The sequence below is a fragment of the Talpa europaea genome (assembly GCF_964194135.1).
Source record: "Talpa europaea genome assembly, chromosome: 4".
NCBI classification, from domain to species: domain Eukaryota; kingdom Metazoa; phylum Chordata; class Mammalia; order Eulipotyphla; family Talpidae; genus Talpa; species Talpa europaea.
Window position 1 is genome coordinate 86,776,709 of NC_140070.1, and position 22,951 is coordinate 86,799,659.

General features: G+C 37.7%; 1 protein-coding gene across 1 annotated transcript in view; it reads left to right on the forward strand.

Annotated features, from left to right (window-relative positions):
- The window catches only part of ADGRG7 (adhesion G protein-coupled receptor G7), a gene marked incomplete at both ends in the record, with an annotated part of 78,437 nt that overhangs the window by 12,091 nt on the left and 43,395 nt on the right, over positions 1–22,951 (forward strand). Inside the window, 8 exons of the mRNA XM_084232642.1 lie at positions 1,410–1,522; positions 3,460–3,609; positions 3,935–4,035; positions 6,823–6,962; positions 7,076–7,183; positions 19,077–19,294; positions 19,603–19,758; positions 22,366–22,478. Of these exons, the coding sequence (XP_084088768.1) occupies positions 1,410–1,522; positions 3,460–3,609; positions 3,935–4,035; positions 6,823–6,962; positions 7,076–7,183; positions 19,077–19,294; positions 19,603–19,758; positions 22,366–22,478 (1,099 nt within the window). The remainder of the gene's footprint in view (positions 1–1,409; positions 1,523–3,459; positions 3,610–3,934; positions 4,036–6,822; positions 6,963–7,075; positions 7,184–19,076; positions 19,295–19,602; positions 19,759–22,365; positions 22,479–22,951) is intronic.

Consider the following 22,951-nt stretch of genomic DNA (forward strand, 5'->3'; position numbering starts at 1 on the left):
TGATCTTAGGAAAAAAGCCCAATGAGGGCTTCCCCGGTGGCGCAGCGGTTGAGCGCTGGGTTGCGAAGCTGCCCGCGGCCTCTGCAGCGCCGGTTCGATCCCCGGCTGCTCCACCGGAGGAGGGTCCCACGTGGCGCGCGGACCTCTTCTGCCGCCCGCTGCTCCCCTCAGCAGTGTACTTTGGTCCTTCTGCCTGCTCTGCTCCCCGCTCTGGCTCTGGTGAATTCTCTCACCCTCCCGCGCTTCTGACTGTGCCCAGTGCATGTATAAACAAACAAACAAACAAATAAATAAATAAAAAAAAATGCCTCTAAAAAAAAAAAAAAAGCCCAATGATTCAACAAGCATTTATTGAGACACAAATATTGAATAATTACCCAGATTTGGATAAAGAAGGAAAGAGCAATATATTCTATAGCTAATAAAATTTTTTTCATATTGTTTCTCATCATTTAACCTTGTATTCCCTCATCACATTCAGTTCACAACTCTTATGTCCCTAGTTGTTGGAAGGCAGATCTTCCTTGTATACTTCAAAGGAAAGAAAAAGTTGCCTGGTTGTTTGAATTCTACCTTGAAAAATTCTACCTTGAAAAATTCTACCTTGAAAAATTCTACCTTGAATTCTACCTTTGAATTCTACCACATCTAGGGCAGTGTGGTAACAGTATCTGAAGGGAAGTTCCTATAGTTCTAATACACAAACAATGATGTAAACCAGTGTTGCCTCAAAAGAAAAAGAAAAGATAAATAGCAAAATGAATAAACAAGTAAAAATCAAGACAAGTGTATCTGCCTAAAATACTTTTGAAAAAAAATTGATTGTGATAACATTGGTTTATAACAGGGTATGTGATTCATAGGCATAGGGTCACACCTCCTTAGATGCATGTCGCCACCCCACACCCACCAGTCCTATAGTAACTGATCCATTTTTTCATTGCTGTCTATCAAACCACCCCAAACATACCAAACATAAAGTCTTAAAAAACAATGATTTAGATTTCTCATAGGTTTGTGTGTTGACTCTGATAACTACACTTGGCTGCAAGGTCCTGGATGATCTCACACACCTGGGCATTTGTGTTGACTGTTGGCTGAAGGGCCTGCGTTCTCCTCCACAGCCTCTCATCCTCCAGATGCTTCCTTCTCTGACAGTGTTCCAGGAGGCAAAAACCAAAACTTCAAGGCTTCTTGAGACTTAGGTTCTGGAACTCATACAACATCATTTCTATCGCATTTTGATAGCCAATTCAAGATACCAGGGGCACCCCAAATTCTAGAAATGGAGGAACATACTCCACCTCTTGATGAGAGGACAACAAGAAGACACCGTGAAGGGGCAAGTAGAGAGGAGGAGGTGTTGCTGTCTCTGCAAACGCTGTCTCTCTTTTTTCTCTTTATTAAAGAGGGCAAACCGATGGCAACCCGATTGTGCGATTTTACTGCAAATGGAGGCATAGCACTGCATGATGTGAACATAGGAAATTGTAGTGAAACTCTGCAAGACCTGGACGCAAAGGTATGCTACAGGCCCACGTGATGGACAAATGGAAAAGGTTCCGATTGTGTGAAGTTTTTTCTTCTTCATATATCTGAGGGTCAATTCAATGCTTTTTAAATCTTCTAAATTAGAAAAACAAAAACTAATAATTGAAACCATACATTTTTTTTAAGTTGACATGTTTGTGAAAAGAGACAGTGGACATGTTTGGCAAATTTCAGCAAATGATAATCTATCGCACATTTCAAATGGCCTTATCTTTTTAGATCAGTAAAGTTTAGATTTGAAATAGAGCCCTGAAATTTGAGAGCAAAAGAAGGGGTTATTGAAGGTCTTCTGCATCAGAATATAAAGAAAAAACTATGACCAAAAATCTTTTACGACAAGAGACTCTAGAACCTGATGCTGGTCTATGCTGTATCCATGAGCAGCTGAAATAGGAAGTATATCTGACCTGACAGTTTTTCATGCAGATGAAATTATTATGACTATGTATAGACCTTAGTGCAAAATCATAGAATTGTTAATACCTAGGCCCAACCAGGGTGAAAAAGAGGGAAATTATGTGGTCGTTCTAGGTGCTGAGCATGTTACATACATTTCTTCATTTGGATCTCTCTGTGAGTCAGATGTTATTCCTATAATATGGATAAGAAAAGCTAATGGCATTTATTAATTATTTAGTACCTACTGCAAGCCAAATACTGTGCAGAGCGCTTTATACATATAAACTTCTATTTGATTCTTGTAACAACTATATAGTTAGTTATTAATGCTTCAATTTTATAGATGAGTAAACAGTGTCTCTGAGAGTCTCTGAACCACAGGCAACAGGTAGTGAAGCTGCTCTTGATTTTTAAAGTCCACACTGTACCGCATTGGCTCCTTTAGTCACAGATAGGTAGGAGGTGGAAGAAGGGTAGGAAAGGGAGCTGAGTATGGAGATTGCTGCCAACCCTGTGGTTGTGCCAGCTGCACAGATTGGGTAACAACTCCCCATTCTGGAGCTTGACAAGCCAATTTTTGCTTCTGCTCTATCACTTCTAAGCTATATGAAATTTGGGGTGCTCTTCAACCTCTCAAAGCCTTTAAATAGGGTTGAGGCTGCTAAACCTCAGTGTTGTTTTGCATATTCAATGTGACAACACCTGTGCAACCGTTAGCATAGTGCCTACCACATAGCAAGGACCCAGCCGTTGAATAAAAGCATTATTTGTCACTACCTAGAGTTTTGTTTCCAACTCTTTCCCCAAGTGCTACTAGTCTGTAACTATGGTTTCATTTTTTGGAATGATGCTGCCATCTAGTGAAAACTAAGCGACACACACACACACACACACACACACACACACACAGAGACACCCTATTTCACTAAAGACTATGTGGATTAATACTTTTTTGCCTCACAATTTAGAGTCCAGCCTCTATTGGTATCTGGAAAAGTTGTCTAGGTCAGTGCTTCTCAAACTATCTGTGCTAAAAAGCCAATTTTTAAAAATTTACAACCCATTGCAGATCAATAAAACAATAAAATGAATTACAAGGAAAATAAAATGGAAAAAGATGTATAAAATACGAATCTTTTTAAAAAGTTATTAGATTCAGCAACACACAATTGTTACATAAGATTCTGAGCACTTACTCCTAATTTATGTGTTTATCTTCCTTTAGCAAACAGTGAGCCGACCTTGGTCCATGCAGCACACCTTGAGTGGCACTGGTCTAGCTATGAACCTGGCAGGGTTAGTTAACATTGTCAGGCAGTGAAGTCTAGGAAAACCACCAGCCCTCATGTATTTTGTCCTTTTTATGCAATGAAAGAAGCAAACGTGAAAAACCAAGTGAATGTGATGTCAAAAAGACTGAGTGAGCTAAATAACAGCTTATCCACCTGCATTGTTTGCCAAGAATTAGACATAGTTGTATAAAGTTAGTTGTGTTTTTTTTTCAAACAGCTACAGAATAGCACAGATATTCCTGAGAATTTTTCCACCGAAGCCCAGATTTTGACATCTAATGCCAGTATATTAACTCCAGGGGACATCAATTCTGCTGCTAATGTGGCCACACAGATCCTCAGTACTTCCCGAGGGGCTTCACCTGAGGTAAAACTTATGAGGTTTGATAAAAGGGGAGGAGAAGAAAAAATGAAAAATACCCCAAACTTCTTTATTCATTCTCAGGTGTAGAGTGGAGTCTGGGAAAGACCTTGCTGGGAGGTCAAAGTCAGAGACACAAGTCTCCAAATTGACCAAGTCTCTATTTTTTACTGTGCCTTACCTTTATTTTCTTTGCCATTTTATATATATAAACAAACTAATTTTAAAAAATACTTGCCTCTAGATTACCGTATCAGTGTTACTGCTTGATATCATAATAATTTATAATGATATTTATCTTCCATGATCACCTGTGCTTTCTTCTTCACAGGCCAAAAAAACTGCTGTAACAACAGTAAGTCAACTTCTAGATGCCAGTGAAGTTGTTTTTCAAATAGCTGCTTCTCTCAATAACGAAAGTGCCTTTTCTGGGTAAGCACAATTCCAATTTGGGAAGAAAATCTGACAAAGTGCCATTTACTTCCCCAGGTCAAAGCATTAACAATGGTTTTTTCATCTAATGAATGCACTAACTGGTTGATTCCTCTGGAAACCAGACTGAAGCCTTGGTTTTCCATTTGATCGCAGTTTTTATAGTCAGTGGTAATTCCTGCTTTCAGGCCATGTCCTGGGAGAAAGAGAGAGTAACTGGGATGATTTAGATTAGAGCTTGTTTTTCTAGCCTTAGTTTGGAGTAGCCAGTGGACACTCAACATTCATAGTTGGAGCAATTCCCACTCCAATGTACAGAACCATAAATAACAGCTTAACTTTGCAGGAAAGGTTTTCAATCCATCACCCACAACTTGGCTCTCCCCAAGATCCTGGTGTAATTTAAACTTTCTTTAGCTTTCCCAAGGCTACAATGAGTCTCTCTTGTTGACTTCTATGTTCTGGATTACTTTGATTATATATTTGTACTAAAACTCATGATTTTAATACATAGAGAATCTTTCACTGGGATTCACTGTGCTTTTTATCCTACATGGATTTATCTTTTTTAGGTTTTATGGAATTTATGTATTTTATACAATTATGTTAACTCTTCAAATTTAATAAATATGCATTCTCATTATAGAAAAAAATATTTAGTTGAGGAAAAACTTAAGTCATCTGACCTTATTCACCTATTCGTATATATTCTTCCACATTTTTGTTTATATATGTATGTGATATATATAATATACTCTACTGATTTTTAACATGTTTTGTCATTTACACTTAATCTTAGCCAAAAGGCTGAGAAGCGATGTGTTTTGTCAATTAATAAAACATTTAAACATCTTTTTAATATAAATGCCTATATATCTGCATCATAAAATTTAGATGCCACATAATACAAATATTTTTATTTAAGCAACTCTCCTGTTGAACAAGTCTTTTAACATTTTGAGCTGTCAAACATCTCTCTGTTTTCATGATCCATTATGTCTTTAGCATAAATTCCTAGAAGTAGTTCTAAATTTTCTTATCACAGAAGTATCTATTTAGCATTGAGCCCTCAAGGTAGAAAAGCACAAAAGCATGAAATAGAATATTCAAAAAATTGTAATTCTGTGAGGTGGTGGTACAGAGTGTGTAAACAATTTAACTGGAGTATTTTATGACTTAAAATTTCAGAAGGAGCCTGGGCCCATTTCAAAGCAGTATGGAGGGCCTCCCTGGTGGCACAGCGGTTGAGCGCTGGGTTGCGAAGCTGCCTGCGGCCTCTGTGGCGCCGGTTCAATCCCCGGCTGCTCCCCGGCCACCAGAGGAGGGTCCCACATGGCGTGCAGAACTCTCCTGCCGCCCGCTGCTCCCCTCAGCAGTGTACTTCGGTCCTTCTGCCTGCTCTGCTCCCCGCTCTGGCTCTGGTGAATTCTCTCACCCTCCCACGCTTCTGACTGTACCCAGTGCATGTATAAACAAAACAAACAAACAAACAAATAAATAAATAAATAAAACATGTTTCTATTAAAAAAAAAAAAACAACCAAAGCAGTATGGATACTCACTCCCTTATATCTTCTTTTTTTTAACGTTCAATTTGTTTTAATTCTATTCTACAGATTTTCTTTTCTCTTTATTGCGGTAAGATTGGTTTACAACATGGTAAATGATTTAGGGGAATGGATTCACAGCTCTCAGATATGTGTTACTACTCCCTCCCACACCCAGCATCAGAGCACCCAGAGTGCTTTACCATAGACCGGTGTGCTTCCCCCCTTCTTTGTTTAACTCATAAGAGATGTTTTGGACCCTGGGGGGTTTGGGTGAGAGAAGGGAGCTGGATAAGTGGAACTTGACCTTTCCTTCTGGAGGGACATGGAGCACACAGCCGTAAAATGGTGGTAAGAGCAGCATCCTTTACATGAAGAGCAGCACAACAAAGAGTTTTTTTTTGTTTTGTTTTTTTATACAAGCACTGGGTACAGTCAGAAGCGCGGGAGGGTGAGAGAATTCACCAGAGCCAGAGCGGGGAGCAGAACAGGCAAACTGAGGAAATACACTGCTGAGGGGAGCAGCGTGTGTGGCAGGAGAGGTCTGCGCGCCATGTGGGACCCTCGCAAGCAGCAGGAGATCAAACCGGCGCTGCAGAGGCTGCTGGCAGCTTTGCAGCCCAGCGCTCAACCGCTGTGCCACCAGGGAAGGCCCCAACAAAGAGTATTTCTATAGAGAGATCTGCCATTCTTGAGTTCTAGCTTTCTGGCACCCATGACCCTTCACTGGAGACTGTGCCCCAGAAACCTAATATATATATATAACAAAATAAGAAAAAATATTTTGGGGCTTCCCCGGTGGTGCAGCGGTTGAACTCTGGGTTGCGAAGCTGCCCACAGCCTCTGCAGTGCCGGTTCGATCCCCGGCTGCTCCCCGGCCACCGGAGGAGGGTCCCACATGGCGCGCAGACCTCTCCTGCTGCCCCGCTGCCCCCCTCAGCAGTGTACTTCGGTCCTTCTGCCTGCTCTGCTCCCCGCTCTGGCTCTGGTGAATTCTCTCACCCTCCCGCGCTTCTGTTTGTACCTAGTGTGCTTGTATAAATAAATAAATAAATCTTAAAAAAAATAATGAAATAAATCTTTAAAAAAGAAAAAGAAAATTATTTTGGGTGATTTGACACTTGTCATAATTGCATGATTCTATAGTCATGCCTTTTTTTGCTGGAATGCGGAAGAAAACACATCTCTGATTTTATGATTAACCTCAAGAATATTACGTTGATTTGTTTTATTCTGTTCAGCCTTATTAACCAAATGGAGACGTATTCCTTGTCTTTGGGCAACGATTCAGTGGTGGAACCTAATGTAGCCGTACAGACCGTTGATTTCCTTGAAGGCACAGAAGAGCCTACCAAAAACGTTCGCTTCTCTGTAATGAAAGGTGAGATGTTCATCTCTGCTTGTAATAGCAGAGGGTATTCCATTCCCAACCGTAAATAATGCTCTATTCATAAAAAATAGACTTTTCCAGTTCTACTCTTTTCTTCTTCACAGGATCTAGTAAGTTTCTTGATTCTAGCTCCACACGTGTAGACAGAAATGTGAATGACCTTGATATGAATGAACGGACTGAACTTCAGATCTTGCTCAGTACTTCCAATGGTAGGTGTTAAACTTTGTTCTTCTAGAAAATGCACTCAACTTCACTGAATTAATAACATCCACTGAATCAGAAATCATATTGATGTACTTAGTGTCACACTGAGTAATTAGTTTGAGCTCTGACAGATTATGATAATCTCTACTAGACCACGTCATAGTGATGATTTTAGTTTTTTCCTCAAAAATCCCTTGCAGATGGCAGGATTCACAAAATATGTGGCCAAAGCTAATGGGAACACAACTCCACAGAGTGCAGATCCAGAAACAATACTGACTTTATTTTTCTCTTTCAGAACTATTATCAATTGAGTTTTCATAAAATATGTATTTTCTGGTATTGAATGTTTTCATTTGAGAAAAAGACTAGAAGTAGATGTGTATGTTTGGTTTGCTTATTATTATTGTCAATACATTAGCACTTCAAAACTGACCACTTACTAGTCCACAAGGAAAGGTTATGCATTTTATAAAATAAAAGTTATACAGGGCATAATTCCTGACCATAATGCAATAGAATTTGAAATATGCCACAAAGAAAAACCAAACTTTTATCTAGTATCACTCCATTTGTTTACTTTTTGTTTTGTTTCCTTGTTGCTGGAGATGTATTCATAAAGACATCAGTAAGGCCAGTATTGAAGAACTCAATACTGAGTTTCCTCCTGTGTATTTTGTGGTTTCAGGACTTATTTCAAGTCTTTAGTCCATTTTGAGTTAATTTTTGTTTATGGTTTTAGTGATCTAGTTTCATTCTTTTGTATGTGTCCAGTTTTCCCAAAACCATTTATCAAAGACACTTCCCTTGCTCCACTGGATTCTTTTAGCTCCTTTGTCATATAGTAATTTCCATATATGTGTGGGTTTATTTCTGGGCTCTAAATTCTGTTCCATTGATAATGTGAATATACTTTTATTCCAATATCAGGCTGTTTTGATGATCACTTTGTATGTAGCATAGCTTGAAGTTAGGGAGAATGATACCACTACTTTTATTCTTTATTCTCAAGGTTGTTTTAGCTACTTGGGGTCTTTTGTAGTTCCAAGTAATTTTTTTTGTTTTATTTCTGTGAAGAATGCCACTGGAATTTTGATAGGGTTATCATTGTGTCATTATTGATTTAGGTAAAATGACCATTTAAATAATGTTAATTCTTCCAATCTGTGAGCATGGAATATTCTTTAATTTTTTGTATCTTCTTCAATTGGGCATTGCATTAAGTTTATATATAATTTTGGGCAGGATGGAACTTTTGTTTTTATTGATTATATCCATACAGGAGCATGAAATATCCTTCTGTCTTCTCGTGTTGCAATCCAAGTTCTCTTGCATTTCTCATTTATAGGTGCTTTACTTTTGAGAGGTAACTTTCAAGATATTTAATTTCTTTGAAGCAATTAGAAAATAGAGTTATTTTCTTAATTTCCTTTGAAACTTATTGATCTGGGTCAGCTACCTGGGCATAGTGTCTACTCTAGGTTATCTTTCAATCCTAGATGCAATACTGGGCACAGAAGTAGTTAGTAAAGGGGGTCACAGATTGGGAGATGTTTTCTTTTACAGCCTTCTCCTGGTAGATCATTTCCTGTATTAACAGGTGCTTGAAGTTTAGTTTATGCAAGTGTTCATTTGTTGTTTTGGTTTTAGCCCTGGGATGGGAGGTGGTAGATATTTTGAATATCCTGATCTTGGTTTAAAATAGAGGCCACCTTTATGAGGAGATCATGGCGATCTGACCTGTTTCTCCTCACCAGTTCAGGCTCCAGCTCTTCTACACTGAGAACTTCAGGCTCAAGCCAGCAGTCCCTGCTCTCCACCCCCAATCCCCCAAGTTCTCTGACAATACGCTTTGTCCTGGGCATCCATATCCAGTGTAGCGCCAGGTCTCAAGAGTTCCAATATTGGTGTGTGCCCTGAGCCAACAACTGTAAAGGCTTGCACAGCTGCCACCACTCCCTATGGTTGATTGTATTCCCTGGCATTACCATAAACAGTTCATTTAAAATTGCTCTTGCTGTTTGCTGTGGTCATCCATTTGTCTGGCTCTGTTTTATTGCAATCTAGTTGTAAATATATGGAGATGGCAAATCAGGAATTGTCACTGTGCTGCCATCTTGCTGGATTCCTCAGTTTCTCCTTTTTTTTAATTATAAATTTTATTTTTATATTCCCCATACAATTGCGACCCCTTATTTTGACCCTAATCCCTCCCCTCCCCACCCCCAAACCCCCATAGAGTGTCTCTGGTTCATAATTGTTTGTTGATTTTGATTTTTACTTTCTTATAGTTATTCTTTTTCCTGGTGCCTTATTTAAGTTTTCTAGATTCCTGCTATGAGTGAGACCATCCGGTATTTTTCTTTTTCTTTCTGGCTTATTTCGCTGAGCATGATCCCTTCCAGCGCCATCCATGTTGCTGCAAATTGCATGTGCTTATCTTTTTTGAATGCTGAGTAATATTCCATGATGAATATGTACCACATCTTCTTGATCCAGTCATCTATTTTTGGGCATTTGGGCTGTTTCCAAAGCTTAGCTATTGTAAACAGTGCTGCTATAAACATAGGAGTGCAGGTGCTCTTTGGAATTGATGTTTCTGTGTCCTTTGGGTAAATACTTAGTAGTGGAATTGCTGGATTAAATGGAACTCTATGTTTAGTAGGTCCAGAAATCTCCACACAGCTCTCCATAGTGGTTGGACCAGTTTGCACTCCCACCAACAGTGCAGGAGAGTTCCTTTTTCTCCACAACCTCACCAACATTTGTTGTTGCTAGTTTCTTTAATATGTGCCATTCTCACTGGTGTAAGATGGTATCTCATCGTAGTTTTTAAATATTCTTTTTTTTTAAAGATTTATTTATTTATTTGTTTGTTTGTTTGTTTGTTTATACAAGCACTGGTTACGGTCAGAAGCGCAGGAGGGTAAGAGAATTCACCAGAGCCAGAGCGGGGAGCAGAGCAGGCAGAAGGACCGAGGTACACTGCTGAGGGGAGCAGCGGGCAGCAGGAGAGGTCTGCGCGCCATGTGGGACCCTCCTCCGGTGGCCTGGGAGCAGCCCAGGATCGAACGGGCGCTGCAGAGGCTGCGGGCAGCTTCGCAACCCAGCGCTCAACCGCTGCGCCACCGGAGGCCCTCTCATGGTAGTTTTGATTTGCATTTCCCTGATTACAAGTGATATTGAACATTTTTTCATATGCCTGTTGGCCATTTGCATTTCCTCTTCAGAGAAGTTTCTTTTTAGCTCTTCTGTCCATTTTTTCACTGGATTATTTTCTTCGTTGTTGTTGAGTCTCATCAGCTCTTTGTAGATTTGGTGATCAGCTCTTTATCATTAGTGTTGTGTGCAAAAATGTTCTCCCAGTCGGTGGGGTTTCTCTTTATTTTGGTTATTGTATCTTTTGCTGTGCAGAAGCTCTTTAATTTGATGTAGTCCCATGTTGGAGGCGGCCACCATGCGTAGTGAGCAAAAGGGCCTTGACCCGAGTCTCTAAGGCATGTGAAAACACATGCGTCTAGGAGGAAAACCTCTGGGTGACAGGACTGGGTGTTGAGAGCCTGGAAGTGAACTGCGTACATCTCCACAGATTGACAACAACAAAATAATGAACGAACTTCCCAGATCAGGCTAGGAGGCGATAAGATTATGTGTGTGAGAACTAACCGCCTGGTATCCTACTGTCTGAAGTAAATAGATAATAGTAAGAAAATAGACTAATCATGCATACATGTTATCATTATGTGGTATGCTTTGATGTTACACCTGCTACAATTAAAATAGTATATAATGAGCACTAAGACAATAAAAATTTACTGCATGCTGGACATGACAGTCCCCCATGTCTGATTTCCTTCACGGTCGTGGTTCAGGATCGGACTCATTAGAAGTCCACAGTCCCAGCTGTTTATCTTTGCCTTCACTATCACTGCTTTGGGTGATGTGTCTGTAAATATGTCTTTGATGTGCATATCACATAGTGTTTCGCCTATATTTCCTTCTATGTATTTTATGGTTTCAGGTCTTATATCTAGTTCTTTAATCCATTTTGAGTTGATTTTTGTGTATGGTGTGAGGTGGTGGTCAAGCTTCATTCTTTTACATGTAGTGACCCAGTTTTCCCAGCACCATTCATTGAACAAACTTTCTTTGCTCCAACGTGTATTCTTTGCTCCTTTGTCAAAGATTAGTTGACCATAAATCTGTGGGTTTATTTCTTGATTTTATATTCAATTCCATTGGTCTGTGTGTCTGTTCTTGTTCCAATACCATGCAGTTTTGATGATTATGGCTTTGTAGTAGAGTTTGAAGTCTGGGAGTGTGATGCCTCCATTCCCTTCTTTTTTTTTTTCAGGAGAGCTTTGACTATTCGGGGTTTTTGGTTGTTCCATATGAATTTCATCAATAATTGTTCTATTTCTTTGAAAAGTGACATTGAAATTTTTATTGGAATAGCATTGAATCTGTATATTGCTTTTGGTAGGATGGCCATTTTAATAATGTTTATTCTTCCAATCCATGAGCAGGGGATGTCTTTCCATTTCCTTGTGTCTTCTTCTATTTCTTTTAACAGTGTTTTATAGTTTTCTTTGTATAGGTCCTTTACCTCTTTTGTTAGATTTATTCCCAAATATTTGATTTTTTTTGTTTCAATAATAAAAGGGATGGCTTTTTTGATTTCTTCTTCTTCAGATTTATTGTTTGTGTATAGGAAGGCTACTGACTTTTGCGTGTTGATTTTATATCCTGCCACTTTACTGCACTGATTGATGAGTTCAATTAGTTTCTCTGTGGAGTTTTTGGGGTTCTCTATGTATATTATCATATCATCTGCAAATAGTGATAGTTTGACTTCTTCTTTTCAAATTTGGATTCCTTGTATGTCTTTCTCTTGTCTTATTGCTCTGGCTAGGACTTCCAGTATTATATTGGAAAAGCAGTGGTGAGAGTGGACATCCTTGTCTTGTTCCAGATCTTAATGGAATTGCTTTCAGCTTTTCACCATTGAGAATGATACTGGCTGTTGGCTTGTCATAGATGGCCTTTATGATATTGAGGTATGTTCCTTGTATCCCAAGAATTTCAAGGGCTTTTATCATGAATGGGTGTTGCACTTTGTCGAAAGCTTTCTCAGCATCTATTGATATTATCATATGGTTTTTATATTTCTTTTTGTTGATGTGTTGGATAACGTTGATTGTTTTTCAGATGTTGAACCATCCTTGTGTCCCTGGCATGACTCCTACTTGGTCGTGGTGAATTATCTTATGGATACATTGTTGGATTCTGATAGCTAAAATTTTATTGAGGATTTTTGCGTCAGTGTTCATTAGAGATTGGCTTGTAGTTTTCCTTTTTTGTGTTGTCCTTGTTCAGTTTTGGTATTAGTGTAATGTTGGCTTCATAGAACGTGTTTGGTATTATCCCTTCCTTCTCAATTTTTGGAAGAGTTTGTGAAAGATAGGCACTAATTCGTCTCTGAATGTTTGGTAGAATTCATTTGTAAATCCATCAGGTCCTGGGCTTTTGTTTTTGGGGATGTTTTTGATTACCATTTCAATTTTGCTGCTTGTAATTGGTCTGTTTAGGTGTTCTAGTTCTTCTTCTTTTTTTTTAAATAATAAATTTTATTTTTATATTCCCCATACAATTACAACCCCCCCGTTCTGACCCCAATCCCTCCCCTCCCGCCGCCCACCCCCCAAAAAGTATCTCTGGTTCATAATTGTTTGTTGATTTTGATTTTCACTTTCTTATAGTTATTCATTTTCCTGGTCCCTTATTTAAGTTTTCTAGATTCCTGCTATGAGTGAGAGCATCCGGTATTTTTCTTTTTCTTTCTGGCTTATTTCACTGAGCATAAGCCCTTCCAGCGCCATCCATGTTGCTGCAAATTGCATGTGTTTATCTTTTTTGAATGCTGAGTAATATTCCATGGTATATATGTACCACATCTTCTTGATCCAGTCATCTATTTTTGGGCATTTGGGTTGTTTCCAAAGCTTAGCTATTGTAAATAGAGCAGCTATGAACATAGGGGTGCAGGTGCTTTGGAATTGATGTTTCTGCGTCCTTTGGGTAAATACCTAGGAGTGAAATTGCTGGATCATATGGAAGCTCTATCTTTAGTAGGTCCAGAAATCTCCACACAGCTCTCCATAGTGGTTGGACCAGTTTGCACTCCCACCAACAGTGCAGAAGAGCTCCTTTTTCTCCACACCCTCGCCAACATTTGTTATTGCTAGTTTTTTTTAATATGTGCCATTCGCACTGGTGTGAGATGGTATCTCATGGTAGTTTTGATTTGCATTTCCCTGATTACAAGTGATGTTGAACGTTTTTTCATATGCCTGTTGGCCATTTGCATTTCCTCTTCAGAGAAGTTTCTTTTTAGCTCTTCTGTCCATTTTTTCACTGGGTTATTTTCTTTGTTGTTGTTGAGTCTCATCAGCTCTTTGCAGATTTTTGTGATCAGTCCTTTATCATTAGTGTTGTGTGCAAAAATGTTCTCCCAGTTGGTGGGGTTTCTCTTTGTTTTGATTATTGTATCTTTTGCTGTGCAGAAGCTCTTTAATTTGATGTAGTCCCAGCTGTTTATCTTTGCCTTCACTATTACTGCTTTGGGTGATGTGTCTGTAAATATGTCTTTGATGTGCATATCACGTAGTGTTTCGCCTATATTTCTTTCTATGTATTTTATGGTTTCAAGTCTTATGTATAGTTCTTTAATCCATTTTGAGTTGATTTTTGTGTATGGTATGAGGTAGTGGTCAAGCTTCATTCTTTTGCATGTAGCGACCCAGTTTTCCCAGCACCATTTATTGAACAAACTTTCTTTGCTCCAATGCATAGTCTTGCTCCTTTGTCAAAGATTAGTTGATCATAAATCTGTGGGTTTAATTCTGGATTTTCTATTCGATTCCATTGGTCTGTATGTCTGTTTTTGTTCCAATACCATGCAATTTTGATGATTATGGCTCTGTATTATAGTTTGAAGTCAGGAGTGTGATGCCTCCATTCCTTCTTTTTTTTTCAGGAGAGCTTTGGCTATTCAGGGTTTTTTGTGATTCCATATGAATTTCATCAATAATTGCTCTATTTCTTTACCTCTTTTGTTAGATTTATTCCCAAATATTTGATTTTTTTTGTTTTGATAATAACAGGGATGGTTTTTTTGATTTCTTCTTCTTCAGATTTATTGTTTGTGTATAGGAAGGCTACTGACTTTTGCGTGTTGATTTTATATCCTTCCACTTTACTGAACTGATTGATGAGTTGAATTAGTTTTTCTGTGGAGTTTTTGGGGTTCTCTATGTATATTATCATATCATCTGCAAATAGTGATAGTTTGACTTCTTCTTTTCAAATTTGGATTCCTTGTATGTCTTTCTCTTGTCTTATTGCTCTGGCTAGGACTTCCAGTATTATATTGGAAAAGCAGTGGTGAGAGTGGACATCCTTGTCTTGTTCCAGATCTTAATGGAATTGCTTTCAGCTTTTCACCATTGAGAATGATACTGGCTGTTGGCTTGTCATAGATGGCCTTTATGATATTGAGGTATGTTCCTTGTATCCCAAGAATTTCAAGGGCTTTTATCATGAATGGGTGTTGCACTTTGTCGAAAGCCTTCTCAGCATCTATTGATATTGTCATATGGTTTTTATATTTCTTTTTGTTGATGTGTTGGATAACGTTGATTGATTTTCAGATGTTGAACCATCCTTGTGTCCCTGGCATGACTCCTACTTGGTCGTGGTGAATTATCTTATGGATACATTATTGGATTCTGATAGCTAAAATTTTATTGAGGATTTTTGCGTCAGTGTTCATTAGGGAGATTGGCCTGTAGTTTTCCTTTTTTGTGTTGTCCTTATTCGGTTTTGGTATTAGTGTAATGTTGGCTTCATAGAACGTGTTTGGTATTATCCCTTCCTTCTCAATCTTTTGGAAGAGTTTGTGAAGGATAGGCACTAATTCGTCTCTGAATGTTTGGTAGAATTCATTTGTAAATCCATCAGGTCCTGGGCTTTTGTTTTTGGGGATGTTTTTGATTACCATTTCAATTTTGCTGCTTGTAATTGGTCTGTTAAGGTGTTCTATTTCTTCTTTATCTAGCTTTGGGTGATTTTCAGTTGTAGGAATTTGTCCATCTCCTCTAGATTGTTGAACTTGTTTCCATATAACTCTTCATAGTAGTTACTGATTATTCTTTTGATTTCTGCTGTGTCCGTTGTGATTTGTCCTCTTTCATTTATGATCCTGTTTATTTGTGCTTTCTCCCTTTTTTCCTTTGTGAGCCTGGCTAGGGGTTTGTCTATTTTTTGGATTTTTTTGAAGAACCAGCTCTTGGTTTCATTGATCTTTTGGATTGTTTTTTTAGTTTTGATTTCATTTATTTCTGCTTTGGTTTTTATTATTTCTTTTCTTCTACTGGTTTGGGGTTTTTTTTTTGTTGTTGTTCTTTTTCTAGATCTTTGAGCTTCGAGATTAGGTTGTTTCTTTGAGTTCTTTCTTGTTTCTTGATGTGATCCTCTATTGCTATATATTTTCCCCTTATTACTGCTTTTGCTGTATCCCATACATTTAGGAAATTGGTGTCCTCCTTATTATTCAATTCAAAGAATTTTTTAATTTCTTCTTTGATCTCCTCGTTAGTCCAGTGGTCTTCCAGAAGTGTGGTTTTCAATCTCCATGAGGTAGGAGAGTTCCTTGCCTTCTTTTTATGGTTTATTTCTTGTTTGATGCCTTCATGGTCAGAAAAGGTGGTTGGTATGATTTCAATATTTGTGTATCTGTTGATGTTTGTCTTGTGTCCCAGTATGTGATCGATCCTGGAGAATGATCCATGTGAGCTTGATAAAAATGTGTACTCAGATTTTTTTGAGTTTAGTGTTCTATAGATGTCTGTTAAGCCCAAGCACTCTAGATCCTTATTTTGAGCTTTAGTGTCTTTACTTATTTTTTGTCTCGTTGATCTATCCATTGTTGATAGTGGTGTGTTGAAGTATCCCACTATGTTGTGTTTTCTCTGATGCTTGTTTTCAGAGATGACAATAGTTGTCTGATATATTTTGGTGCTCCTTCGTTTGGTGAATATATGTTAATGAGTGTTATTTCTTCTTGAAGTATTGTCCCCTTGATCATAATGTAGCTACTGTTGGGGTCTCTTTATCTTTTTGAGTTTGAAATCTGTTTTATCTGATACGAGTATAGCTGTTCCTGCTTTCTTTTTTGGTCCATTTGCTTGTAGGATTGTTTTCCATCCTTTAACTTTGAGTCTATTTTTATCTTTTGTAGCTAAATGTGTTTCCTGGAGACAGCAAAAGGTTGGGTTTTGTTTCTTAATCCAGCCTGCGACTCTGTGTCTTTTTATTGAAGAGTTTAGTCCATTTACATTTAGAGTTAATATTGATATGTTAGCATCTATATTTGCCATTGAGTTTGTCTTTCCTTCAATTTTATTTTTTTATTCTTTTAATAACTTTTTTTTTGGCCTCCTTTCATTGTTATTCGTCCCTCTGAGGTTCTGGCTTTAGGACTCCTTGTATTTTTTGGAGTGGGGGTTTAGTCGTAATGAAATTCCAGAGTTTCTTTTTGTCTGGGAAGGTCCTTATTCTTTCTTCATAGAGGAAGGAGAGCTTTGTGGGATAGAGTATTCTTGGTTGGCATCTGTTCTCTTGGAGTCTGTTGACTATGTCCCTCCACTCTCTCCTTGCCCATAGTGTTTCTTCAGAGAAGTCTGATATCAGCCTGATTGGTTTTCCTTTGAATGTTATCTGTTTCATCCCTCTTGTCAGCTTCATTATTTTTCCCTTGTCCTGGATTCTGGGAGCTTTACTATTATGTGTCTTGCTGTATTTTTCCTTTTGTCGTGGAAGTTTGGTGTTCTTCTTGCTTCTTGTATATCAATTTTCAGCTCCTTCTTCACGTTTGGGAAGTTCTCTTCAATTATCTCCTTGAATATTTTCTCTGTTCCTACATCTCTCTCCTCTCCTTCTGGTATTCCTATAACTCTTATATTTCCTTTCCTCTTGGAGTCAGATAGTTCCCAGTCTTTGTTCAGTCTTTTTCCTTCTTACTTCTCTTTCCTTTTTTGTTTTGGTTCTTTTTATTTCTGTGTCTTCAAGAGTACTTATTCATTCTTCCATTACATCCCTCTGCCCTCATTGCTTTTCCCAGAGTTCTTTAGCATCTCCATTAATTCTTTGATCTCCTGCATTTCTTTTACTTCCCTCTTTAGGGACTCAATTTCATTCTTCTGATCGTTGATTGTTTTTCCCTTGTCATTCTTTTCCTTTATGACTTCTGTCAGTTTTTTAATCATGGCAATTTTAAATTCTCTTCCTGGAAGGCTCAGAAGTTCTTCCAATTTACTGTCGTTGCAATCTCGGGGGTGGTTTTCTTTTTGTGGTGTGCTTTTTTCCTGAGGAGTTGCTGGGTTGCATGTGGTTTTTCTACTCCCTACTGTCTGTTTTCTAATTTGCCGTATGCATTGGGACCTGTGTTGCTGGTACTGGCCAGCATCTTGTGTGAACTTCTCCGCTCCCCTCTGGCTCCTCCGGGAGCCATCTGTGGGTTTCAAGCAGGCTTTACTGAAGAAAGGTCCCTGTTCTAAAAAGGCAATGCGGGTTTGCACTCCTCTGCCGCCCGGTCTGCCCCAGCGGTGGATTCCCGCTCCTGCTCTGGGCTGGGACTGCAGGCCAGAGTGGCCTGGCATGGGCGAACTTCCCAGCTCACCTCTGGCTCCTCGGGAGCCTTCTGCCGGTTTCAAGCAGTCTTTACTTAAGAAATGTCCCTGTTCTAAAGTGGCGATGTGGGGATGTACTCCTTGCGCGCCTGGTCTGCCCCGGTGGTGGGTTCCTCTAGTTACTCCTTTTTTAAAACTTTGTGTCTATCATCCAGATTTTTGTTCTGTAGCTACCATGAGACTTTTATAAAATTTTCACATCTAAGATAGACTTGTTTCTGTGGGTGTCATCTTGTATTCATTTATCTATACAGATTTTTTCCTTTTACGTATAAAACAGAATAATATGAGAAAACAAACAAACAAAAACATTAAAGGGGAAGATGAAAAGGATATCCTTCCTGAGTGCATTAAGTTGTCTTCCAATGCTTTCCTGTAATTTGTTAATTTCTTCATGATAGTCATTCTGAATTCTCCGTTAGGTCATGAAATTCTGTATATTTAAGTTTGTTAATGAGGTTTTCATTCTCTTTTGTGATCCCATGTTGTGGATTTCAGCTCTGTCGATGTGCTTCTCTGTTCTGCACATTTGGTTAGCTAATGGGTGCCTATCTTTTTATTTCCAGTAGGTGGTACTGTGGCTTTAGCTTTCAGATTCTGTTTTCTCTTCAGTAATTTGGGCCTTGGGTGGGGTGGACAGAAAGGGAGGAGGGACCTAGGTGTATGTGTTCATACTGTCTACCCTCCTGCCACCTGGTCTGCAGGTAGATCTGGCAACTCCTCTCTTTCCTTTACCCCAATTTCAACACATCTGTGAACTCAGCTCCACCCACCTTCAGACACATAGACAGGTGGATTTTTCTGATGTCCTGGGTTGATGAACAGAGGAGTTTTATTTGAATTTTGAAGGTTCTATTGGCTGTAGTTTAAAGGCATGAAATTAAGGTAGCATCTTACTCCTCTGTGATGCTGATGTCACTCTCTAGCTTCTGACAAATTTGATCAAAAGAGAAAGAGATATAAATTAAAGAAAAAAAAAGTCAAGAAGGTCTATCTAGAAATATGGAGATTTTTCAAAATTACAAAATAATGGTAAACATAATTTCTTGTAATGAATCTGAATATTTAGATGAAATGATAATTTTATAGTAAATGATCAAAATACATTGGAATGTTTTTTGGTGTGTTTTTTTTTTTTTTGCCCTCACAGGTAACGCCAGTGGATGTGGCTTTGTAGTGTATCAAAACAACAAGTTTTTCCAATCAAAAACTTTTAAAACTTATTCAGATTTTAGTCAAAAAATAATCTCTACTAAAACTAGAGAAAATGGGAAAAAAGAGAGTTCCTCTGTTGAAATGGCCTTTAGCCAAACTAAAGAAAATAAAAATGATTTGAGTACTTCTGTTGAAATGGCCATTAACCCAGAGGTGAGTTTTCCCATTAATAGAAATAAAAGTTCATTGTGCTTTTGATTTCAAAAACAGGGATAGATTGGACAAAAGAAATCCATAGAGAAAATCCTTGAAAAATTTTTGAAAGTATTCATTTAAACCTTCCCCATCCATATTTTGTCAGAAAATTAATTCAAATGAACTAATGTAAATTCTGTATTCCTTTCCCTCCCCAATCTCTAATGAAGATGTTATGTTTAGTACATATCTAATTGATTTCTTATCTCATTTTTTCTAACCAATTAAGTCTTAAAATAACAGTTGCAATTGTCATCAATTCACAGTACGACTCCCAAAAATTCCAAATCCACTCCTACGCTTGCGTCTTCTGGAATGCTTCAGAGAATGATTGGGACACATATGGCTGTCACAAAGACAGTGGCCCTGGCAATCTCCTGAAATGCCGCTGCAACCATACTACTAATTTTGCCATATTAATGGTAAGATCATACATAGTAATGTTTTCCCAGACAAGAATAGTCCTTATTCACTATTCCAGCATGTGCTAATTGGAGATAAATTTGGGATTTAGTTTACATAGTCAGCTCAGGTTAAATGAAGAAAAAACAACCACCACCAGGAAATGGAATGATAGGATTAAAAAGAAGAGGACAACTAAAATCAAGTAGAATACAGTTTTTTGCAGTGTGGTCTCAAGGTAGATGAGTTCACATCTGTGATTTAACAAGAAGGGAGCCCAGGAACAAAAGAGGAGCTGACAGACTCCATTCATATAACTCACATGTTCTGAAGCATGAAGTTGTTACAGTCAGAGGTAAGGGCTGTATCGATGTGTGTTAGGGGCAGGTTCAATATAAACTTAGTTGTGGATAGGCAAATTAAAAATTTACCAAAAGCATTTTCTATTGGAATAATCTAAGTTACCAAATTTATACTGAAAAATATGAGGAAAGGCTCTTAAATTCAGTTAATCTGCTCCACTGTTCTTCTCTATAATCCTTTCAATTCCTAATCTACTTTGAGGAAGTAACTGAAACCCTTAGCACTAATGTGCAGCTGCTAATGCACCTTTGAAGGGCTGACCCCTTTAAGAAAGAGGGGCTTTTCCCTTCTGGCTCCAGAAACACATTCTGGTGAAACAAACAAGCAAAAATGTTTATGTTCTTATTTTATATTCTTGATTGAATGCTTTTATATGCAGTGGAATGGGGAGGGATGCAAAGTCTTACACTTATTAAGGGGCCAGTAGTTCAATAAATCTCCCAAAGAAAAGCAGTAATTTGATTCCCCAGTAGTTATGCTGTAGTCATATTTGGGGAGCAATTGGAGATCAGAATGTACTGGTACAACATAAAATTTCCAATTAAGGAGCCTTGCTTTATAAACTTTTTCAGTAACAATAGTTTCCTTAATGATGAAGTCTTCCCTATTTTAATTAATTTTGATTATTTTCTAACTTGTAGAGGTCTGCTTTTTCAATTATAAAATACTAAAGAAAAATTTAACTTTTGATATCTTAAGATGAATAATATTAAGCAGCTGTGTAAAGTTCAAATTGCTGTATAAAATGATATAGACTATATCATCATAGTTATTATTATCCTTTTTGAGGTCAGGTTTTCAGTTATTTGTTTTCATTAATATCTGCGTCTGACTCAGTGTCTAACTACTTACGCTTGTAGTAGTATTGGGTTGTGAATTTTTTTTTTTTAAGATTTAGTTATTTATGCATACAAGAGCTGGAGTGCAGGCCAGAGATGCAGGGGTAGGGGTAGGTCAGAGGATTCACCAGAAACAGAATGGGGAACAGAACAGGCAGATTGACTGAAATACACTGTTGGGGGGAGCAGCGGGAGAGTCAGGAGAGGTCTGCTTCTCCATGTGAGTTACTCCCTGGCCGGCTGGGGATCAAACTCCTGCTGCAGAGGCTGCAGATTGCTTCATAGTGCAGTGCTTAACCCCTTGCATCACCAGAGAGGCCTGGGTTGTGAAATTTTTAAAATGTCTTGTTAGAATAATATGTAAAGTAAGAGTAGGCAGGCACTGAATAAATAGATGATTTCTAAGATCTGAAGATCTATGTTTCCTATAATTTTTTGTCATCTACTTAGTATACAGTGAAAAAGTAATGTGAAATTTTTATTATTTTTTAAACTGTTTATTTTTATTTTCTCCTTACAAAAGCATTATCTGTATACATAGATAGGGGAATAATCATTATATAAAGTTTATGTACTAAGTAGAAATATCCTAATAAGGAAAAATATTCATGATGTCTTAAATTAAAATAGAAATTCATGGATGATCCTATTATATTAACAAAGCCTTATATATTTGTGCAAGAAACAAAGAAAATAGTTGTAAGCACATAAAAATTGTGCTTACACACCTTGAGAAGAGAGGATTTTAAGAGATAAGGTATGATGTGGGGTAGCTGGTAATATAGAGAAATATGCTTTTAAAATTATATTTCTATTTTACTTAGACATTTTGTAAGTAATCGTATATTGCTTTTCTAATATTAATTGTTTAAAAAATAAAAGTATAGACAAGCAAATGGAACTTTATATATCCTACCCACATAGTGACCACCATTATCACTCCATTATCAGATGAAAAAAATACGCTTTTCTGTGAATATGCGCTACAATTCTGAAAAGATGTAGATATATGCCATTAAGATGCTACCTCCTTTAAAAATATATTAATAGGTAATATGAACATTTTTCCAAATCCATAAAAATATTTTTGCAACCTTATTTTTAGTTCATCAGCTTAGAGGTGCAGATTTCCCCTTGGATTATAGTTACAAGTAAATATCATTTATAAGTGAAAAAAACTAGTCAATTTAGATCTAGTCAAAACAACTTAGATTTTGGTCATTAAGGAAATTTATATTTTCCCCTCTGTTCTCAAGCCTCTATTTCATGTAAAGGGCTTAGAAATATGGAGTTGATTTATTTTCTCTTATGTATGCTAACAGTTTTGTAAAAGAAGACCTATCTGGTTATTTTGACCATTGAAATTTTCCATGATGTTGACTTTCATAGACATTTCAGAAATATGAGTCTTAACTTATTTTCCAGAGTTTCAAAGAGAAATATAAATATTCTGAGCCACTAAACATATTATCTACTGTTGGATGTGCGCTGTCCATTACTGGTCTGGCTCTCACAATTATATTTCAAATTGTCACCAGGTAAGAAGGGAAGTAGGCTTTTCTTGTGAGAGAAATTACTATCCTGATGTTATTTCCTCTGGGTGCAGTTTCTCTTAACTAGATTGGAATTCAGATTTGGTTTAACATGTTTGTTTTACAGACGAGGACACTCAGTCCTGAGCAGGTTAAGAAATACACACAAATAAATCTGTAAAACACAAACTGGTAGGTGCCTTTCCTTACCATTACGTACCTTTATGTACCATATAATCACAAGTTTGGTGCCATGGTTCATCAATGTCACAGTTCCTTTGTATTGAATAGAATCATAACTCTCAATTTGCATCTGTAAAAGAAACATTGTTAAACACTTTTTAAAATTATAAGTAATTTTTGAAATGTTTTGTTTTCAAATGATGAGACTTTTTAAAGTTTCTGAGTTCCATAGTTTAAAATAATGTAATTAAAGAAAACCTATAGACACATATTTCTCTCCACTTGGGTCCCCTCAC